A 19,487-nucleotide genomic window follows, 5' to 3' on the forward strand; every position below is an offset into this window, starting at 1 on the left:
AAGTCAAATAGTTTACAAAAAATAATTTAAAATAATCCTTTGGTAAATTGGTTTCATAATCATTTTCTTAAACACATACTCTATCTGATACTAAAACGAAGCTTTAAGTTTGAAGCCAGCTGAGCTATTTATGGAAAAAAAAAACATGAAATACACGACTACTGTACAAATCTGAATACCTAACACCCTATAAAACTAGGGCCACTCTCTATTATATTAATCCAAACTGTAATTATCAATTTCTGCCTGCAACTCAAATGGGTCCACTGCCTGGGTGAACTAAATGTTATTAAGATATTAAACACACTTTCTACTTTTTAAGTATATTTACATAAACTTCATTAGTCACTTAACACATTAATCATCTTCATTTCTGATCTAGGATAATACTTAAAAATGACTTAGAACTGGCCACCATTCAGTGGGAATCTGTCAACAAATCATAGTTCTCTATTACACAATACATCATAATTCTCCCACTTCATTAGTAACAGCTCATAGCTATCAAGAAAAGACTTGTCAGTCTCCCTGACTGGTAAAAGACGTGACCATCCAGGGTCAAACAGGCTGATATTACATACAGCACAGACCATTTAGGGAAGGCAAAGTTTGTCAAATCAAATCACAACCAAATCAGTTTCACCATAAACAAATGTTCTCTACTTCATATTCAGAATTGAAATCAATAGTAAATGCTGAAACTTACCAAAGTGTTATAAAATGATCAAACAAATCATTGTTTGGCTCTATTATTGGCAAAAATGTTTTCTACAAAATTATTGCACATAAAAATACAACCTCTCTTAAGAACAATCACAGCCGTCTTACTGCTCACATTAACTATGTGCAAACTAGTTCAAAGTTTCAACTCATTACAAAGTTAAGAAATCAAACTGTCAACGGAAGAGAAATCATCATTTCAATCAGCATGGTCATATTTATCAAAGTTACTAAAGAAACGGTGTATATGTGCTACGGGAGTCAGTCCTGTCAGCTGTTAAAAAAAAAAAAAAAATCCATCCATTCATCCATCCTTTCAAAAGAAAAGAAAAACAGAAGTTTAAAGCCATATATGTGCCTTTGATGTTGCTTTTAGATATGAAGCTTTTTATTTTAAGTCAGAAAGCACAAATATGGTTTTTCCCTCTGAAATGATTAACTCTAGTGCATAGACCCGACCAGGCGGCTCTTAAGAAATCACTACTGCACAGATTCACAGATGTACGTGTAGAAACTGCACTTGCGCAACAGATAGCGAGTGCAGACATGACCGGGTGAGAAAGGCGTCTCTGCTGCCATTACCCGACAGCGGGCAGAGCGGGGCGATCAGCAAGATCAGCTGGATCGGGGTGGAACTCATCATATAGGTGAGAAGTGAAACAGGGTGAGGAGGATTCACAGGTTTCTTGTGGGATGAATGAATTAATGATGAAACAGCTCTTACTGCATATGATAATGTGACAGAAAATAGAGATTTGTCCGTCCATCTACCAGTTTATAAGCTGCAGCTCCTGGCTGCAAGTAGAATCTGTTGAAAAGTGCTCTTGTCTGCAATGGATATGGCTCCTCCAGGCCCAGCTCCTGCTCCTGCTGCATCACTCCTGCCCAAAACCTTCAGTCTCCTCTATAGCAAACATGAGCTTCTCCTTCAGTTGCTCATAGCTCTTGTAAGGAGGGAGGTCCAGTCGGTTAAAGCTACGTGGAGAAAAGAGACAGACACTAGATGACTCTTCCTAGAAATATTAGATTTATAAATATTTCATTTCACCCCAAAAATAAAAATATGTGCTTTTCTGGCCTGCAGTGATATTTATCTATAAAGATTTTTGTTGTGCAAGTTTCAGAGTTTTAGATGACACTCAGCTTGTGGTGCAAAGCTTGCATAGCACCAAATAAATAGATAAATAAATTAATAATTAGAATAAAAATTGTCCATAATACAATGCCATACCATTACATCCCTAGTACAAACTAGTCTTTCTACACCCACCAACCGTATCACCGCGCAGAAAGAAATATGTATCTACTTATGGATGAGAGGCTCGTGCTTGTGATAGTGTTAGATGTAAACATGGCGTCCTACATAGCTGAGCTGTAATGTTTGCACCACTGAGCTGGTTAATGCAGTGATAAGAGTTGGTAGGTGTAGTTCAGCAGAAAGAAAATAGTTCCTACGTGAACCTGCTCACAGCAAGGTCTTGGATTATCTTGAGTAACCAGGTCGTGATTTCTGAAGAGACACTGCTGTCGAGTTTTTCAAATAAACTTTTTTGGCTCTTCAATTGATACTTCAATTATATTTTAGCAAAGGCAGACATCTCTACAGCCAATACCTCCAAAACACTGCAACTCGCACCCAAACTATCTAGATGGAAAAATAGCACTACAGGTCAGAAGAAAAATATGTACTGTTGATATTGAGATTAACCATCCCTTTATTGTGTAATCGCCAAAGCACTTTGACACTGAATCACTTAAAACACACGAAAATTAAACAAAGTACTTAAAATCATTCCGCTCACTGAACATTGATGTTGATGTAAGAAATTCTTTGCTTTTTTGTTCAGTGTCATTAATGAAATTGTGATTATTTTACTGCTGCACTGTTCCATGTGACGCTGCACAGAAGCATTTGCTAAATAAACACTTTGAAAACAATGCGCAGCAACAAAGCATTTTCACACAGTGTGTTGTATAGCCTGCAATACCAAATATAAGACTAACAATAAAGGAAGGTCAGTCCCTAGTTGAATCAGAAGTGACTAAGAGGGCTTGGTCATGAAAGTTTAATCCTACATTTGTTTTAACAAGACATCAGGTGAAAATACCTGAGGCCAAAGGTCTTTCTCTGACATTAGATGTAGATTAACAGGTCTTACCATGTGTGGCTTCGTGGAAGCCAGTTCTCTTTACCCACTTTCTCAATGCAGAATTTTTGAGGTCCGTTGCTTCCTATATTAATCAATAATGAGGATACAGAAAATCAAATCAAGACTTCAATTCTGGTTGTGACATACAGTGTGGGCATGTGTGTATGTATTTTTTTTTTCATACCCATCAGGTCTGCAAAGCCACCCACAGGAAGACGACAGGTTCCTGTGACAAACTGCAGCAGTCTCATCCTCTTCTCGTTGTCCATCTCCTTCACAAACTGTCAGCAAATCATTCTGTGTTAAAAGCACTGAGCAAATCTGGTATGACACTTTTTTCTTCATGTTACAAGGAAATTTTAATGAAAAAATACACAACCCTTTTCATTAAGGGACTGACAACCCCTGACTGAGTGACATATTTTAGGGCTATTTCATATTATATTAAGTGCATAAAAATAAACGCACAGAACAACTGATCAACCCAATTAGTGAATGCAATAACTGCAAGAGGTTTATGTAAAACAAGCAGTTCGGGGGAGATGAATTTTGATGAGCTCTTTGGTTGGTTTAATAGAGCACTTCACTGATGCAGGAGAGGCTGCTTAGCAGAGACTGAACACTCTGTGAATACAGCTCGGCTCTAGGTCTTCACTATATCCTTAAAGGGATAGTTCATCCAAAAATAATTTGAATTCAAGGTCCGGTTTAGTTTTGGAGTCCAGTGACTCACAGTCTGAGGAAACAGCAAAAGGTGATCTAGTCGCGACGTTTTAGTGATGAGCTCAAGGAAAACTAAATCCTAAGACAACATCAAACTGGACTACTGTTGTGCACTAATGCATGAGAAATGACGTACTGATCTTGCATGCTGACTGAACAGTACATGTACCAACCTGCCAGAACCAGAGGATCTGTTTGCTACTGCGGGCATAATGTCTGTAGATTGTGTTTCTCTGCCAGTCCACCAGGTCAATCTCCTGCATCCCACACAGCATCACCTACAGGCAAGAAGGAAGTCTGATTTTCCCTGCAGAATCAACGCTTTTATCAAAGGATCAACACCACCCCAAATATCAAACTTTCATGTCCTTGTAAATGTTGGAGAGAACAGGTCTGGTTACTTCAGTACCTCTAATTCCTTAGCATCAAAGTACTGAAGGTACTGCTGGGGCAAAACTTCATTGAAGCCCTCAAAGAACGCTTGAGTCTGCTCCTCCACACCTCTGGACAGCCTCCACTCTGCCACCAACCTTCATACAAAGAGGTCATGTTAAATGTAATGAAATAAAATAGCATCCAACAGGAATGAAGGAATGATCATTCATGGTTTCACAATGAGTAAGTTGTTAAATCATCAAATAAAAACAGTAAATATAAAGTAATAATATAAATCAATTCTCCTTTAAAAGCTGTCATTCTAACATGTGTGTCTATATACAATGCAGTTAAGATGACCATTATCTCGCTATTACTCACAGGAAAATAGGAACACTTGGTTCCCATGCAATATTCTCACATTTTTACTATGGTAAATATCATAATATATGCGTTATATTGTTGCAGTTATTGCCTGGATAGTATCAGTGCTGTGTGAAATGTTTCAGATATAAAAGGGAATGTAAATGTGGAGGTTGATGACAGATGGAGGATGAGAAACCGCAGAGGAGGTGGCAGCTGTACCTGATGTATTCCTCCTTGTTTTCCTCCGTTACTTGGATGTTCCCTCCATCTGGTTTCAGCTCGTGGGTGGTGACCTCACCCAGGATCTCCTTGTCAACTGAGAAGAACATCTCCAGACCGCACTCCTCTATGTTATTATCCCTGCAGGCCAGAGAATCATTACCATTATTAACACGGTTTAAATAGAAACGCTGCGAAGCAATCAAAGTGCACATACTGTATGTCCACCAGGCAACACGCTAGTCTAAAGTCTTGGTCTGGATCTGCATCACAATGCTTACTGAAAGAGAGTTATGCTGATGGCAGCCATGGTTTTTTATTTAAATGCACCAATCCAGACGAGGAACAGTGGGGCGCTAGGATGAATCATGACCACTGAAACATGGTCCTTAAAGTTTACCAAGTAGTTGTAGCACCAATATAACATCTTGCACAATCACTTGCCATATATATGTGGACATTTCATTTAAATTTGCTTCCCATAATTTATTTATTTATTTTTTTAAATATTGGGCCTCATTCATCGATATTTTTGCAAGTTTTTTCATAAATTTGTTTTTAAGAACAGTCAATTCATGAAGGTGTCAGTAAACTGAAGAATTATTCGTATCTGTGTTCTCGTAATGATGAATCCTACTTTCCTTGTAAGTGCCAGTTGTTCCTAATTACGGTAGGTAAACGCACCCCTAATGCCCATATGAGACTGGCATGAGACTGTATAACACAGAAATTATAGACAAAAAAGAATTAGAATTAATTCAATTTGACAGTACATTTCATGTAAAAGCTGCAGCTGTAAGCCCATAAAACATTCTAACACACCTGTCTGTAAAAGATGATCTATTCTTTATCAATCATTTAAAGAACTCTAACTAAGGCAGCCCATTCAATGTCTGATCTCAGACATTGTTGTCAGACTGTAATGTCATATTAATTATTCATTAAAAAAACATAATGCTCTGTGAGATATTGAAAATTATACAAAAATATGAATTATTGATAATAAATATGTTATGAGAAAACAGCTAGCATGACTCTACCAACAGTAACAAAATCCACATCCCAGCACCTCTAAAGTTCACTAATTAATATGTTGCATCTCATTTGTTGAATTGGTGGCAGAGAAACAATTCAAGTGAAAATTTGTCATTCTACAGGAGACTAAATGCCAGACTATTTCTTGGCTGTCACCAGTAACTTCTTGGAGTCTCTGCTGGTTACCTGACAACTGGTCCAAGGAATAGTCTGGCACATAATCGAGCTATTGATCTTCTAACCTAACACCTGGCAAGAAAGCAAGTAAGCTATTCTTTTAAAACCTCCAAAGAATTCACGCTTCACTTCTAAGAAAAACAAATGTGGCGGGAGTAGAAGTGCTACACGGCACCAGATTATATGAACCCAAATATGTTGGGCTTGTGTTGCCTGAGAAAAAAATCATCTTATTTGTAAGGAAAATGTGGTGCTTATATGCTGCAATTCAACCATGAAATGTCCTAATGAATGTCTTGAAAAAAAGCTTATGGTGCACCACAGTAAACTATCACAACGACATTCAAAGTGCCATAAACACTCCTGTTCAGCCTGTTCAGATAATCATGCATCAGCTACTGTACCCACCCACCAAATTAAAGTTTGTATCCCCAGACCTACTTGATCCAGATGAGTGAGTTGTAAAACTCTGGATCGATGGACTCCAGGTCTTTGAGAGCCAGAGGTTTGTTCAGAATACGCTTGTAGAAGGGGAGGGAGAAACCCGTGTCTATGAATTTGCCGTGGAACAAGGCCTAGAAAGGAACAACACAGGACAGTCACTGTCATTTGAGTTTCATGTTTGAGATCTGATCAGGACGAAGACATTTGAAAGACGATTGCATAAGACATCGCATTATTTACGCACGATAATTATGTATTATGCAGTTCAAATTCTGATGGCACATTATGTACTTTAATTGTGTTGAAAAATAGTGCAGGTACCATGGCAATGAATCGTCCGATGAACTTGAAGTACTTGAGATGATCGGGGTTGATGTAAGAGGCGGGGTTTATCTGCAGGCAGTAGTTGTCCTTGCCAGCGTACTCAAACAGACAATACATGGGGTTCAGTACCTCATGGGAGAGCAAGAAGAACCATTCCCTAAAAAGTTAACCACAAAAGACAATTCAGTGGAAGTGGACATACTGGTTGAGAGACAAGTTGTGTGAGGATTGGGTGGTGACCTTATGAGTTATACAACACGATTTAATTGTATAAAACCGAGTTGAAATTACCTGGCCACACCTCCGTAGTCCAAACCCTCCTCCCCAGGGAATATTATCCATAATCTCCGCCTCAGATCTTGTGGGTGGAAACTCATGATCTTTAAATGCAGACAAAAAAGTAGAGCAGTTACACAACTCAATCACTGACAAGACAATATTGTTAAAGAGAGAACAGAAAAGAAAGAGGACATATAATGAAATGATCACCTGTTGGAATGAGTCCTCAAACAAGGTTTTACGGGAGACGGTAATCTTTATGTGCTGTGGCATCGACAATTGCTGAGAGGGAAAAACAAAACAACAACCAGACTTTACATTTAAGACAATTCGACTTCTTTGTACACCAGTGAACTTTAACTTTTATCTTTGCACATTCAAGTACTAGAGACATGAGTGCTCACACTAAAGCAGCATGAAGATAAAGAGGGATTTCATAATGGGAGATAACAAAACATTTCAGCACCTGTTGTGCAGCACATACCTGACACCAGAACCTGAAGTATTGCACTTTGGCTTTGAAGTCCCTGACGTAGGTTATCTGTGGCCCATTCTCACTGTGGAAAAAAAAAAACAGGAGAACCATTTTCAATTTAAATAATGTTTGCACATGTTGTGTGTGCCACTCTTTATTCACATTTATTTCTTGAAAAGAACAAACAAGAACTCACAGTGAGGATTTCCCTGTGCGAGGGTCGATGTAGGTTGTGGTTCGCCGGTTGTGGTCTACAAAGTAGGGAATACCGTCCACAGTGAACCTCATCTCCCAGCCCTCTGGCAGCGGCTTATCATTCAGATGCCTGAAAAATGCAAATACATCACACCAGCTGTTTATAAATAAATAGAAACACAACATTTACATTGCAAGTGAAATTGGGGAATTAAATTACGCAAGTAAATGTGCACCAATAACCAAGATACACTAACAGGAGCATGAATGATTTATGTAAATATCAAAACAGCAGAGATTGTAATATACACTATGTTTGTGAATTCTTCAGAATATTATATTATTACTATATATTTTATATTACTGCTCAGAAGCAGAAATTCTCAACACTGAGGTTTTCTTGATATAAGCAGGGTCACGGGATATTTGTAAGGTATTCATATATTTAATTTTACTTTATTTATTTTTTTATTTGTTTCATTCATGTAATGGAAGGAGCAGGTAGAAGAAACATAATCTTATTTTGCCTGACTCTTACTCAAAACTTAAATGACCAGTGGAAAGAGATGCATTGCCCATTACAGTTACTGAACTAAAGTTGTCACGATACCAGAATTTCAAACCTTGATACAACACCAGTATATATTAAAAAAGACAAAAGCGTGATACTCAGTACCTGCCTCGATACCACTGCAAAGAGAAAAAAAAAATCCTAAGCACACAAAGTAGGACAATTCCTTTCTTTCTTTTCTTCCCTAACCACCTACATACAGTGCTGGCACAAAAAAGTCACTCAACACTGTCTGGTCTTGCAACACTGCAAGCAAAATGCCAGGCAAGACAACAAAAACTGAACTGAGGTCCCTATTTAGCACCTTTTTAAAAAACTGCTGTAAATCATTTTATATATACATCTTCAGACTGATATTAATATGCAATGCATTTTATTAAAATATCTAAAGCACTGGGAAATGTCATTTTAAAAATGAAGGGCTCTATTTATTCTTTTGAAAACAGAATAAAGAAGTATGCCCTACTTAAATTCACATCTTAACTTAATGCGTCAAGATCATTATATATCCAACATACAGGAATATAAACCAAGAATAGTTTAAAAAAATGCTTTTTTCCTTTATACACAGAACTTCCTCTTCAGAAGCAGTTTATTAATCATTCAGCGAGGGCACAGTTTAAAGCAATAATCCTCTACAAAAACAGTCATGTTTAAATCTGTTGAAGCTTTTAGGTATGTTAAGGACTGCGAACTCACTGGAACACGTTATATTACCAGCTCGAGTCAAATTAATTCTACACACAAAATCTTGTACATCAAAGGTTAAGTACTGGCTAAAAGCAAACTAAAGCTGTACCCATTTTTAGCTAACTGTCCTCTAATTACCTGGAGTGTATTGGTATATTGTGGTATACTGTATGCTCTTTGTTGTATTTTGTATATCTGGAGCGTATCATGGTTTTACATGCTGATGCTGATAGGTATTTAAAGTACACTGTACATGTAGTCCAATTAGGGAAAGGAGATGAAAATTAGCTATAAACTCTCTGTGTGCAGGACATCAGTTTCATGCTCCGAACTGGAATATTAAATTGCATCGTTCCTATGAAATAAAACTTAAAAAAAAGTTTGTCCTGTCATTATCCACCTGCTGGTAACTCATTATTACAGTCCTGGAGCAGACAGGACTACTTTCCTGCTTTAAGAAGACTGCATTTTTACCGAAGCCCAAATGCCAAATATGTGTCACTCCATTCTCCATACTTCCCCCTAACACCAGTTAGCACTGACTTTCTGTTCAGATCTGTATGAAATACTGGAACTGAGCAAGTCCATGACACTGTAGCGCCTCTTACAGACATCAAAACGAAACTACAGAAAAGTTAGGCTGAATCACTACTCAGCTCCATACAATTGAAGATATGAATGCAGCACATTACATGGTGCATGCACACACACATACACTCACCCTTGTGTCCTGGGGTCCTCCCACTGTGTCGTCCGAGTCGGGTGATGAACAAAATACACTCTGCCGTTGGTGTCTGTTCTTTTCTCTGACAATTATATAAAAAAAATGGATATATAATTCAATTTCAGTTCACTTCCTTACATTTCTACTAATGTTGCAACCATAGGCCTGAAAACAGCTTTTCTAACATTTCAGCAGTTATGGCTAAAATAAATGGTCAGTGATATTTACCCCAGCCATGAGGCAGAGGTCCCAGCGGGTCAAACTCTTTATTGGCCGTGGCTGCCAACTGGTCCTGGAGCTGAGCCAGAGAGAGAGAGAGTAGGACACATGATGATAAAGTCTAAAAAAAAAACACATAAACACAACCTTCCACAGAACTATAGTACAGTTCAAATGTCTCATGAGGCAAATCTAATCAACCTCATAGCCTTCTTATCTCCAACCATGTGAACCATGTGATTAAAGCATGCAAACCAAAGCTAAACACTATTAGGATCATACAGGGTCATGCACAGTCAGCCTCATTTGAGTCTATTTCAGACCGGAGAGCCAAAGTAGACTTCAAAAAGTAGATAAATGGCAAAGACTGGAGCAGTTCACAGCAGAGTTTCCTATTTTGGGGAATCCTTAAGGTGCTTATGGCTTTCTTTTATTTTTGTTTCGAGATGATTCAGAGAATGCGTCAAACAAAATAAACATAGTAGGTGTGAATTTTCGTAATGCATTCATAGCCTATTAAATAAACCAGCCTAAAATATGAACGTGGGTCAAGTCGCCCTCAAAATGTGCTCTGCTTATCAAACCTTCACTTGGATGTTTGAGCTTCACTGTGTAGATTAAATTATGTGCAGAGTTTGCCACTAAAAGGCTGTTTTCACATTCATCTGCTGAAGGTGTAAAGTTTCTCTGTGGTCACCCTAAATCTAAATTTAACATGTAGATGTACAAATATGATTTTATGACATCACTAAATCAACTAGCTATTTAGCTTGGAAGACAAATGTGTCCAGTAAATAATGTAGACAACCGTGACCAGTTTGATGTGGAATCTTGAAGCCTCCAGTGCTGAGACACAGAGACTTTCAGTCTATTATTCGACATCTTGTGTCCAGTAGTAAAAAAATTTAATTAAGAATAGATTCATATTCACAGATTCCGGATGAAATGGAAGGGGCACTTTTTAAGAATTTTTAACAAGGCAATTGAATTTTCAAGAGTCAAAACCTTAACAGACTCAAATTATTATTCAAAACAGAGCATTTTTAAAGGTCATAAATTATGTCCGGATGGGGTTTTTAAATTAATCAAAACAAATAAATGTTCCATCTGTGCTCCACATGCAACAAGGAAGGAATTTCCCCTGTGGCAATTGAGAGTGGCTCAACAGCACAGTATGCGTCAGGCTTATTATCACCTTTTTTATGTTGTTTTTGCTAATTAATTTATAAGTGGTAGAGAGGGATAATGTTTCATCTCACTCCCCGCTTGTACTCATCACCTGCACCCTCTCTCCTTCTTCTCAGGTCTCCTGGCAAGCTGCAGGGCGCAAACACCACAGCTGTAGCAAATTGTGATAATTACCGGACCAATGAGCATTTGTTATTAGTAAAACACTATTGGTGTGTCCAGTTTGGAGTTCCAGAGCGAGTGAGTTAATTAAAAGCTACTTGATTTTCTCCTGTGTGGTTCCGTTATCCCGGGCAAAATCTGATCATGGGACACATTTGCGCTTGTGATTCTGTGGATACTGAGTGGCAGTAGTGGCCTAAAGGTTGGAGAAGCGAGCTTGTGATGGTCACCAGTTCAATCCCCCAACCAGCAGGATAAATGTGGGTGGGTTGGGGGGGGTGGACAAAAAGGCAGCACTTGCCCCTCCCTCATTACCACCCTTGAGCAAGGCTCCAGCCCCAGCTGCACCTGAGGAGCTGCTCAGTGGCTGGCAGACAAGACTGTGGTTGCACAGTGCAGGTTCCAGGTGTGAATGTGTAACTGTGTGAATGTGATCAGGGTGTTCTGCAAAAGAGAGCACTGTAGCGTAGTGTACCTACCCCGAATAAATAAACCTTTAAAAAAAAAAAGACAGACACTTTTGCTTTTCCTTGTGTGCACGCATTTCAATGAACATGACATGATGTGATGTCACATGGAGATTGCTTGTCAATAGCACGGTATTTCATTACTGCAACATTGCAATTATCACAATAGCCCTAATGTGTAGTGCCTGTGACAAATCCAGCCACTATGACAGTGACTGCTCTTACCCCATAAATGAACCTCTGGTTGAACTGCTGCATGGCTCCCTGCAGCTGGCTGCGCTGGTGCTGCCACTCCTCATAGTTACGCACTGACTCCTGTGTGGGGCGTTGCCATGTAGTCGTTCGGGTTATGTGGTCCACATAGTACACCCTACCCATCGGGTCCACCCTGCGCTCCCACCTACAGAAAAGGGAGAATGGAAAGACGGCAATGCTGAGTTAACAAAGTCGGCCAAATGTCAGAGGTGCCTGAGGGCTCCACCTCACGTTGATATCAACACCAGAGATACAAGTTGTTTTAATCTGTTCTGGTATTTCAACATCAGTGACATTAGACAAGTCGTTATAAAATATGTCTGTACTAATATGAGATAATTTTTATGGTATTATGACTGCACAGTCCAACCAAGCAGAAAAAGATAAAAGATGAATCGAGGGGTTTGGTACCCTGTAGGCAGAGGCTCAGGTCTGTCCCAGGTTGTCCTTTTCTCAATGTGATCCACATAGTACACCCGTCCGTTCTGGTCCACCCTTTGCTCCCACCTGCAGAGACAATAGAGATGAGTAAGCAAACACAAAGAGTAGGAAACAGGATTCATACAGAGCAAACAGACCCCTGCAACATCCCTATAACAGAATTACTGTACTGTCAGGGTTAATCAGAGTTGATTTGACAAACAATCACATATACACATATGAATATATTCAACACAACAGAATTGCAGGCAAGACACACAAAAAAAAAACACAGTACAAATAAATTAATAATAACTAGAGAACAAACAGATTTTGTTACTGAAAAACTTCTGACACTAGTTCCTTGCTCTTTTACCCTGGTGGTAAGGGGCCGTTGCTCATGGGTGTGATTCTGGGTGTTGCTGTGGCCAGAGCTGCTGATGCAGAGGTGTTCCCTGGTTTTGGGCCACTTGCTGTCTGTGAAGAACCTGCTGCCGCTGCTCCAGCACCTGAGTCATCCTGCTGATTTGAACACCCACTAGCTGACGCCTGAGAGGAGCCATCTGAAGCTGGACCCTCACTCAGCTCACTGGGGGAGGAACTGCTAGAGGAGGCTGGGAAGAGGAGCAGTGAGGACGACAGAGAAGAAAACCTTTAAGTCTCTGCAGAGGTGTATTTGCTTTGATTGCATCATCATTACACACACATATTTTTTTTATAAATGAACATGGTATGTGGAAATGTGAAATGACTGGTATGTCGAACTGTATGTGAGCTAATATTATATTTTAAAGTCTCTGATGTCCTTTCCGTTTCCTACTTGGTGAGGCTGCTGGTCTGCGAGGCGTAGCAGGAGGAGGTCGGGCTGGTCTGGGAGGGCGTGAGGCGTTGGAGCCCCCTGGAGATCTTGAAGGAGAAGCCTTTCCATTGACAGCATGACCATTCGGTACAATAACCCACTCCTCTGAGTCACTGGAAGGGGAGGTATCTCTGCTTGACCTGGGGATCAAAATAAGTAAGTAAGTAAGTAAACAAAGAAACTTCATTAGAAATATGCTTTTGTCTTACAGTTAACACTAATCCAAGACTTAAAAATGCATGTACAGGTTTATAAAAAGAAATTTATTAAACCTGTTGCCAGTGTCTCCATTTTGTCTTACATTCCCATTTGGAAGAACAGCTAGAAAGACAGAGAAAAAGAAGACAAGTTACATAATTTAGGTAAAATAATTTGGGGTGTTACTAGTATACCACAATAAAGAACACTTTCTAATTTTTATATGTATATATATATATATATATATATATATATATATATATATTTATATATATACACACATCAGCTGATATTGTTTATTTGATATAAACACAAAACCTAAACAACCGGTTTTGATAAGGATCCCTTAAGTTTGATTATTAAATAATTGTAACCAGTTCCCTCTGGTTACAATGGTTTAAAGTACGAAATAGTAAATTACCTCAAACATATAGTTGGCATTACTACACTACAATTTCTTGTTAGTCAACAGCTTGCATATAAGTTGATCAATGTATCAGTAAGACTAAGATCACATCTGCAGTTGTTTCAGCCTGTTTCCACTAAATATTTATGACTATTGAACAAACTATGAAAGAAAGAACAGGAAAATCTCTTAGGCTTGTTCAGACTGCCAGATCAAATCCATTTTTGGTATACAAAGATTGTATCCAAATTGATTTCATTAAGTCTGGACCGTAATAAAAACATTTTGGATGTTTTGAAAAGTGATTCCTATTCTATTGGATTTCCACAGATATGTCCGAGTCCAGGCGCTCTGGTAGCTCAAATAGGATTTAGAGTCAAATCCAAAGCGATGGAAGTGCCTAAGAGCAGCAGAGCAAAATCCATGCAGCTATTAACAGAGCAGTATGGAGGACAACACAGAGAACAACAGCTCATGGGCAGATGTTTCTCTGGTGTGACTGAGTTTTGAACCCTAACTTGACAGCATGACTGCTTAGAGAGCAATATGTAATAACTTACACCTATATCGTTACCACAGAGACATGCAAAGATAGGGTGGTGATGTCTGGACACAGAAATCCGATGTAATGACTTGCAAAGAACAGTGCAGCTTGTCTGTCTTAAAGATCTGGAGGTCTGAAGAAAGCATTCTCAAACTGTCACTGTGGTCAACTTAGTGGGATATAGTGAGCTTGTGTCTTCGTGTGGTTCCTCACCATGTTCTCGCTCTGCCGAGGCAAAGGTTTCTGGGTCTACCTGCATGCCATCCAGGCAGACTGACAGATCACCAACAACTTCCCGAGGGTCTCTGTCAGAGCACAGCTGCAGTGTCTGTACCACCTCGCATACTGGAGAGAGCACAGAATGGAGTGTCAAACAGGAAGAATGACAACACAGGAATAGTTTCACATCAAAATTAACGCCTATGTATATGCATATGTAGTATCTTCCTTATTTTGATGTTTCATGTTCGCTTTTAGCTGTATAGGAGTCATGTTAAGTTACTGCTGATGAAAACCCAACACTTCCCGATTTTGCTGCTACATAACAAACCTTTTTAGATAACAAAAAATGGGGGACTTTTACTGGGAACAATTTATAGGAAATACAATGTTAATCCATCATTCAGACACTCGACTTAAGACAAGCAGTCATCAGTTAAACGCACACCTTCAAGCAGACACGAACTCCATTGTGCAGGGTGGACACACCCAGTCAAACAGAGTCAAGTCTAACAGCACGTGTGTATGAAAAAGGAGCAAAACAATGTAATAATTGACAACAGACAAATGTTTATGTTTTTTTGTCCTTTGCAAAAGGAATTTAGGGGTCAACCAATGCTTTTCAGAGCAAATACAGAGTATTAGTAATGAAAAAAAGCAATAACTTATATTTGGAACCAATATAAATTTACAGCAAAAAAATCTTGTCAAAATTTTCAATAACATGAACTTCAACATAAAACTTTCCTTTGAGCAGACAGTATTTTTAATTAAAATAGAACTTTTCCACATTATCTTGCAACAAAAAGTACAGAGAGCTGCCAGCAGCATTTCAAGTTAACTGATTCTGATAATAGTCAAAACTCTGAATATCCAAGCTGATAATCAGCTGGGCCAATAATGGGTCGACCACTACAACACACCTCAAGTAAACTCATTACACAAAGACAGTCAGTCCTGGCAAATAAAATTTAAGCAGCCATATAGAATCTGGATCACATGTTACACTTGTCACATGTTATGAGCATGCTGACCAGGTCTGAGGGTAGCCATTGTATTAGGCTGTAAACATGCTCCAACCAAGCAGAAGGTCTTAAGCTTAGGTGAGCCCTGGACTCCAGGGAAAAAAAAAACTAGTGAGTGATGTGCATGTTGATTGTTAAGCTTATGAAAGCCCACTAAAAGATTATTATTATAAACACAGGCACATATGCACTATTTCGCAACAACTGTGTCAAGTGTCTACAGTGTGTGCAACATCTACCAAATATAATACGCCCCGGACAGACACGTAAGTATAAAATGAATACTGAAAGTGAGACCACAAGGGATATAACTTCTTTTTATCTTGAAATAAATAAGCCATGCAGTGGTAGTTTGTGTTGAATACCTCTGCAAGGGTTCTAGGGGAATCACCCCCACTGAGCCTAGAAAGATTAGCTCCACATTCTGCTCAAATGTTTTCCATAATCAATATTCAGATGACAGTAGGAGCAAACTCTACCAAAAAGCCTTGTGCTATGACAAGATCACACTTAGGTTAGTAAATGGAAAAGTGAGGGAAACTTTGGAATGCAATATCTTAGAAAGAAAAAAATCCAAGATTATCAGGAGAAACAGAGTAGTTTGAACTCACATTTTAAGTCATTAGCCTTAAGAGTCTCACTGATCTCCAGTGTGGCCATTCCCAACAGGATGTCTGCTTTCAGCGTCTGGTGGCTCCAAACACGGAAGATCAGCTTGCTGACTGGAGTCACAATTCTTTAGAAAAGTGACAAAGTGACAAAATATAGGCAAATTAAAATAAAGAATTATCTGAGGTGATAATGAAAGGATACATAGTTGATTAGTAAGCTTTGAGAAAATAATTAATCAGTGATGATTTTGGCTTAAGTTGAGGGAGATCCACTGAAAAAAGCTGTGGATTCTTAACCTCTCTTGTCAAATTGTTTTTCTTTCTATTACCCAATTCAAGTTATTATTATTACTACATTATAGTTATTCAAGAATATCTACTTTAAGCAGTTAGTTTACCCTTGTTGACATAATTACCAAGTTCCCAGCTGAGTAACATCACACCCAAAACAGTCCTGGCTCTTAAATGTCTACAATATATACAGCAATACTCTCTACTTACAACATGCAACTAAAACATAGACGTTAAGACAGGCAATGTTGCATGTTGACTAAATACTAAACTAAATAATTAATCAGCTATTTGTTGAACTGGTTCCTCTCATATGACAAACACAATAGTCGTACTCACACTGTGAGAGCCTGCTTCCATTTGGGACTGTGCGTATTGTTGCACTTCTCAGTCCTCTTTGACTGGCCATCCACAGCCACCTCCACATATGGACTGGGACCAAACCAGTTCTTTTTGTTTTCCTTCAGCTTGGCTGAAAGAACTACAGGAGAAAGAACACAGTAAAATTGCACGTAAAGTAACCTTTAACAGAGATGATAAGACTTTGTTAGAAGTTGAATTTGGTAGCAAGATACTACAACTTGCAAAAATTATCAACTTATGAATATAAACTATCACTCAGCGTAGCCCCCAGGGCTAAAACTAACAACAATCGGTGAAAGCTTTTTATTTATTTTTTTAAAGCAGGATAATAGACAGGTTTACATGTCTTGCAATAATGACTCACCGGTGACTTGCAATTGGGCCTTCATGGTTCATCCATAACACTGCAACCTTGTTTGGCTGCAACAAAAGGACCTGCAACAACTGCAACCAGGGACATCAGATGTAAACATGGGACACTCTTTGCAGGTAACCTACTTAATGAGTGATTAGGCTATTAGGTTGCTATAGTGAGTGGAAAGTACAGCCTCCCTTAATAATGGAGCATGCTACATGTGACATTTAAACAGCCAATCATTCAACAGGTGTGTTTTTCAGCTAAAGTGGTTAAAGGCATAACATACTAAAATTTCCTAAAAAATTAAAGTATCCATATTGGATATAATCCCTTTCAATAATCACTTATAAACCAGCAGGAGTATTATTTTGTTATTATTTTGATGTGCTCACGACCCAACCCAGAACAACCCAATCATGAGACGTGACAATCAAATATATTTCTGGCACATTTACAAACAGCTTGGACAAATCCTACTTATTCTACCCTTAAATTCAAAATAAACAGGCTAAATTCAACCTTTTTCCTGGTATTAAATACAAACACGTCATTTTGTTAAGCCCTATGTAGTGATGCTAACTCAAAGAAATAAACTATACTTCTCTTATACTAATGTATTGGTGATTATCTGCCTGATCATCCTAGTCAATTATCAGATCTGGTAAGCGATAAGAACTGGCTATTGATTTACGATTACCAGAGTCTGTGTTTTGTTTTGTTTTTTGCTTTTTTAATCTGGTTGCCAATAAGACAAATTAATTTAAAAATGCTGTAAAATACTGTAATTATTTTGACAGATATTGCGCAATGATTCACAGTTAGTGGGGGTGATAACTTTTGATGCACTAGTTTCATTTTCACTGGAAAAAAAATCATATCATAAACACAAGTATGTGACATTTGTTGACGTATGTACCAAACAAACATATTTTCTTACTTCTGGAAAACAAGATTTATAGGTCAGGGTACCTAAGCAGCACCACAGTACTTCATAATAATGCTGTTCTGTCAAACAATTTTCCTTCATCAAAAAACAACAAAATAAATAAAATTGCAGCTTCTGCGATCTGGATATTGACAATATGTGATTTCAATAATTTTGCAGCACCACTTAAAGACATTAACTGCAAATGTATATGGGGTTCCTTGATTATTAATAATCAGTATCGGCCCTGAAAGAACGATATTGGTCGCCCCTGTCTTATATAATATTATTTGAAACCTCTATGCAGTATCATATTGTCAATGTGAAAAACATATCATTTAATACTTAGACATACAAACTACACTAAAATGCAACTCGCACAATAATTAGGTTTAACCTTGTCACAGCTATTTCAAGGAACCACCTTCTATAACTGAAAATCCCATCTTTAACTTGGCTAAATTAAGTCTCGCTAAACCATCCTGGATAATCTCTGACAGTATCCTTTGACAGGGCAAGAGGATAGTTTAAATGCCCTACAAGTATACTATATTAAATATTATATTATATAACATATAGGATATAATTCATCAGAAATATGTTGAGTGTATCGGACAGTAACACAAAGTTGCCGAAGAGGCGACGTGTTCCCTGCTTTCTGCAACATGAAGCCGTTACAACTGAAGCTTAGTAGCTTTATGTGTCAGGTTAGCAGGGGGTTAGCCAACAGGAGATTTGTAGTCAAGACAACTCCAAACACCAGCCTTTTGTAGACTAACTGATTCGAATGTGATATTGCTAACATGTTTTATGAACTATCGTGTAATTGTTTTTATGTGAATCATTGATCGATACTGAGAAGTTCCACCACCCGGGAGCAACTTTGTTCGCCGACGTCCTGACCAGCAAGGCTAGCTAACATGCATTAACTAACGTTTTTAATGCTAAAACCAGCTGGTTCTGTGCGCAGCTTCGATCGCTCCGTCGAGGAAATCTCACGCATGTCATTCAGTGAAAGACTAAATGTCCATACCTGAAAGAAGACGGCGACAAAGGGCCACACAGACTTCAGTTTCAGCTATCCCTAGCCTGTTGACAGCTAGCCGCCTGCCATCAGCACAAACCTGTGTTCCGCTAGCCAGAACACGACCAGGTTTTCCGGTACGAACTTTTCAAAATAAAATGGTGAATTACAGTACTCAAACATTGACCAATCTTTTTGGATCCTTTTTTTTTACAGTTTCAACGTGAAAGCTCATTCATTATTTTATTTTATTTTATTTTATTTTATTTTATTTTATTTTTATTTTATTTTATTTTATTTTATTTTATTTTATTTCATTTCATTTCATTTCATTTTATTTTATTTTATTTTATTTTATTTCTTTTCATTTTCACACACACAAAACAGCATAAAATCCAGACAATAAAAAACAAGATGTGTACTAAAAATATTAAAAATAGTTGTAGTTTGACAAAACATTCCCAACCTAAACTCAGTTTAAAGTTT

At 38.2% G+C, this 19,487-nt stretch overlaps 1 protein-coding gene across 1 annotated transcript; it reads right to left on the reverse strand.

The window, feature by feature from the left end:
* Window positions 1-1,574: 1,574 nt before the first annotated feature.
* On the reverse strand, window positions 1,575-19,138 carry itcha (itchy E3 ubiquitin protein ligase a). The gene is made up of 24 exons (XM_084737900.1): window positions 19,011-19,138; window positions 17,059-17,138; window positions 16,671-16,812; window positions 16,041-16,165; window positions 14,399-14,530; window positions 13,310-13,358; window positions 12,999-13,177; window positions 12,555-12,792; window positions 12,170-12,265; window positions 11,729-11,903; window positions 9,696-9,765; window positions 9,465-9,549; window positions 7,484-7,612; window positions 7,297-7,369; window positions 7,023-7,094; window positions 6,825-6,913; window positions 6,531-6,690; window positions 6,207-6,340; window positions 4,554-4,694; window positions 4,003-4,123; window positions 3,767-3,871; window positions 3,055-3,151; window positions 2,880-2,952; window positions 1,575-1,695 (listed from the first exon to the last, which is right to left on the reverse strand). The coding sequence occupies exons 2-24, from the start codon at window positions 17,081-17,083 to the stop codon at window positions 1,596-1,598; spliced, it is 2,610 nt and encodes an 869-aa protein (XP_084594026.1). The 5' UTR covers window positions 17,084-17,138; window positions 19,011-19,138; the 3' UTR covers window positions 1,575-1,595.
* Window positions 19,139-19,487: the final 349 nt, after the last annotated feature.

This window comes from Lutjanus erythropterus, chromosome 2 (genome assembly GCF_056507025.1).
Source record: "Lutjanus erythropterus isolate fLutEry1 chromosome 2, fLutEry1.hap2, whole genome shotgun sequence".
NCBI lineage: Eukaryota > Metazoa > Chordata > Actinopteri > Lutjaniformes > Lutjanidae > Lutjanus > Lutjanus erythropterus.

What these genes read in the sequence shown, in the direction of transcription:
- itcha (XM_084737900.1), bottom strand. Translation starts at nt 17,083, where the DNA reads ATGAAGGCCCAATTGCAAGTCACCG. An exon ending in GAGGACCCCAGGACACAAGG is followed by an intron (nt 7,613 to 9,464) that starts GTGAGTGTATGT and finishes TGCATTTTTCAG; the next exon opens with GCATCTGAATGATAAGCCGC. An exon ending in TTGATGCTAAGGAATTAGAG is followed by an intron (nt 3,872 to 4,002) that starts GTACTGAAGTAA and finishes TCTTGCCTGTAG; the next exon opens with GTGATGCTGTGTGGGATGCA.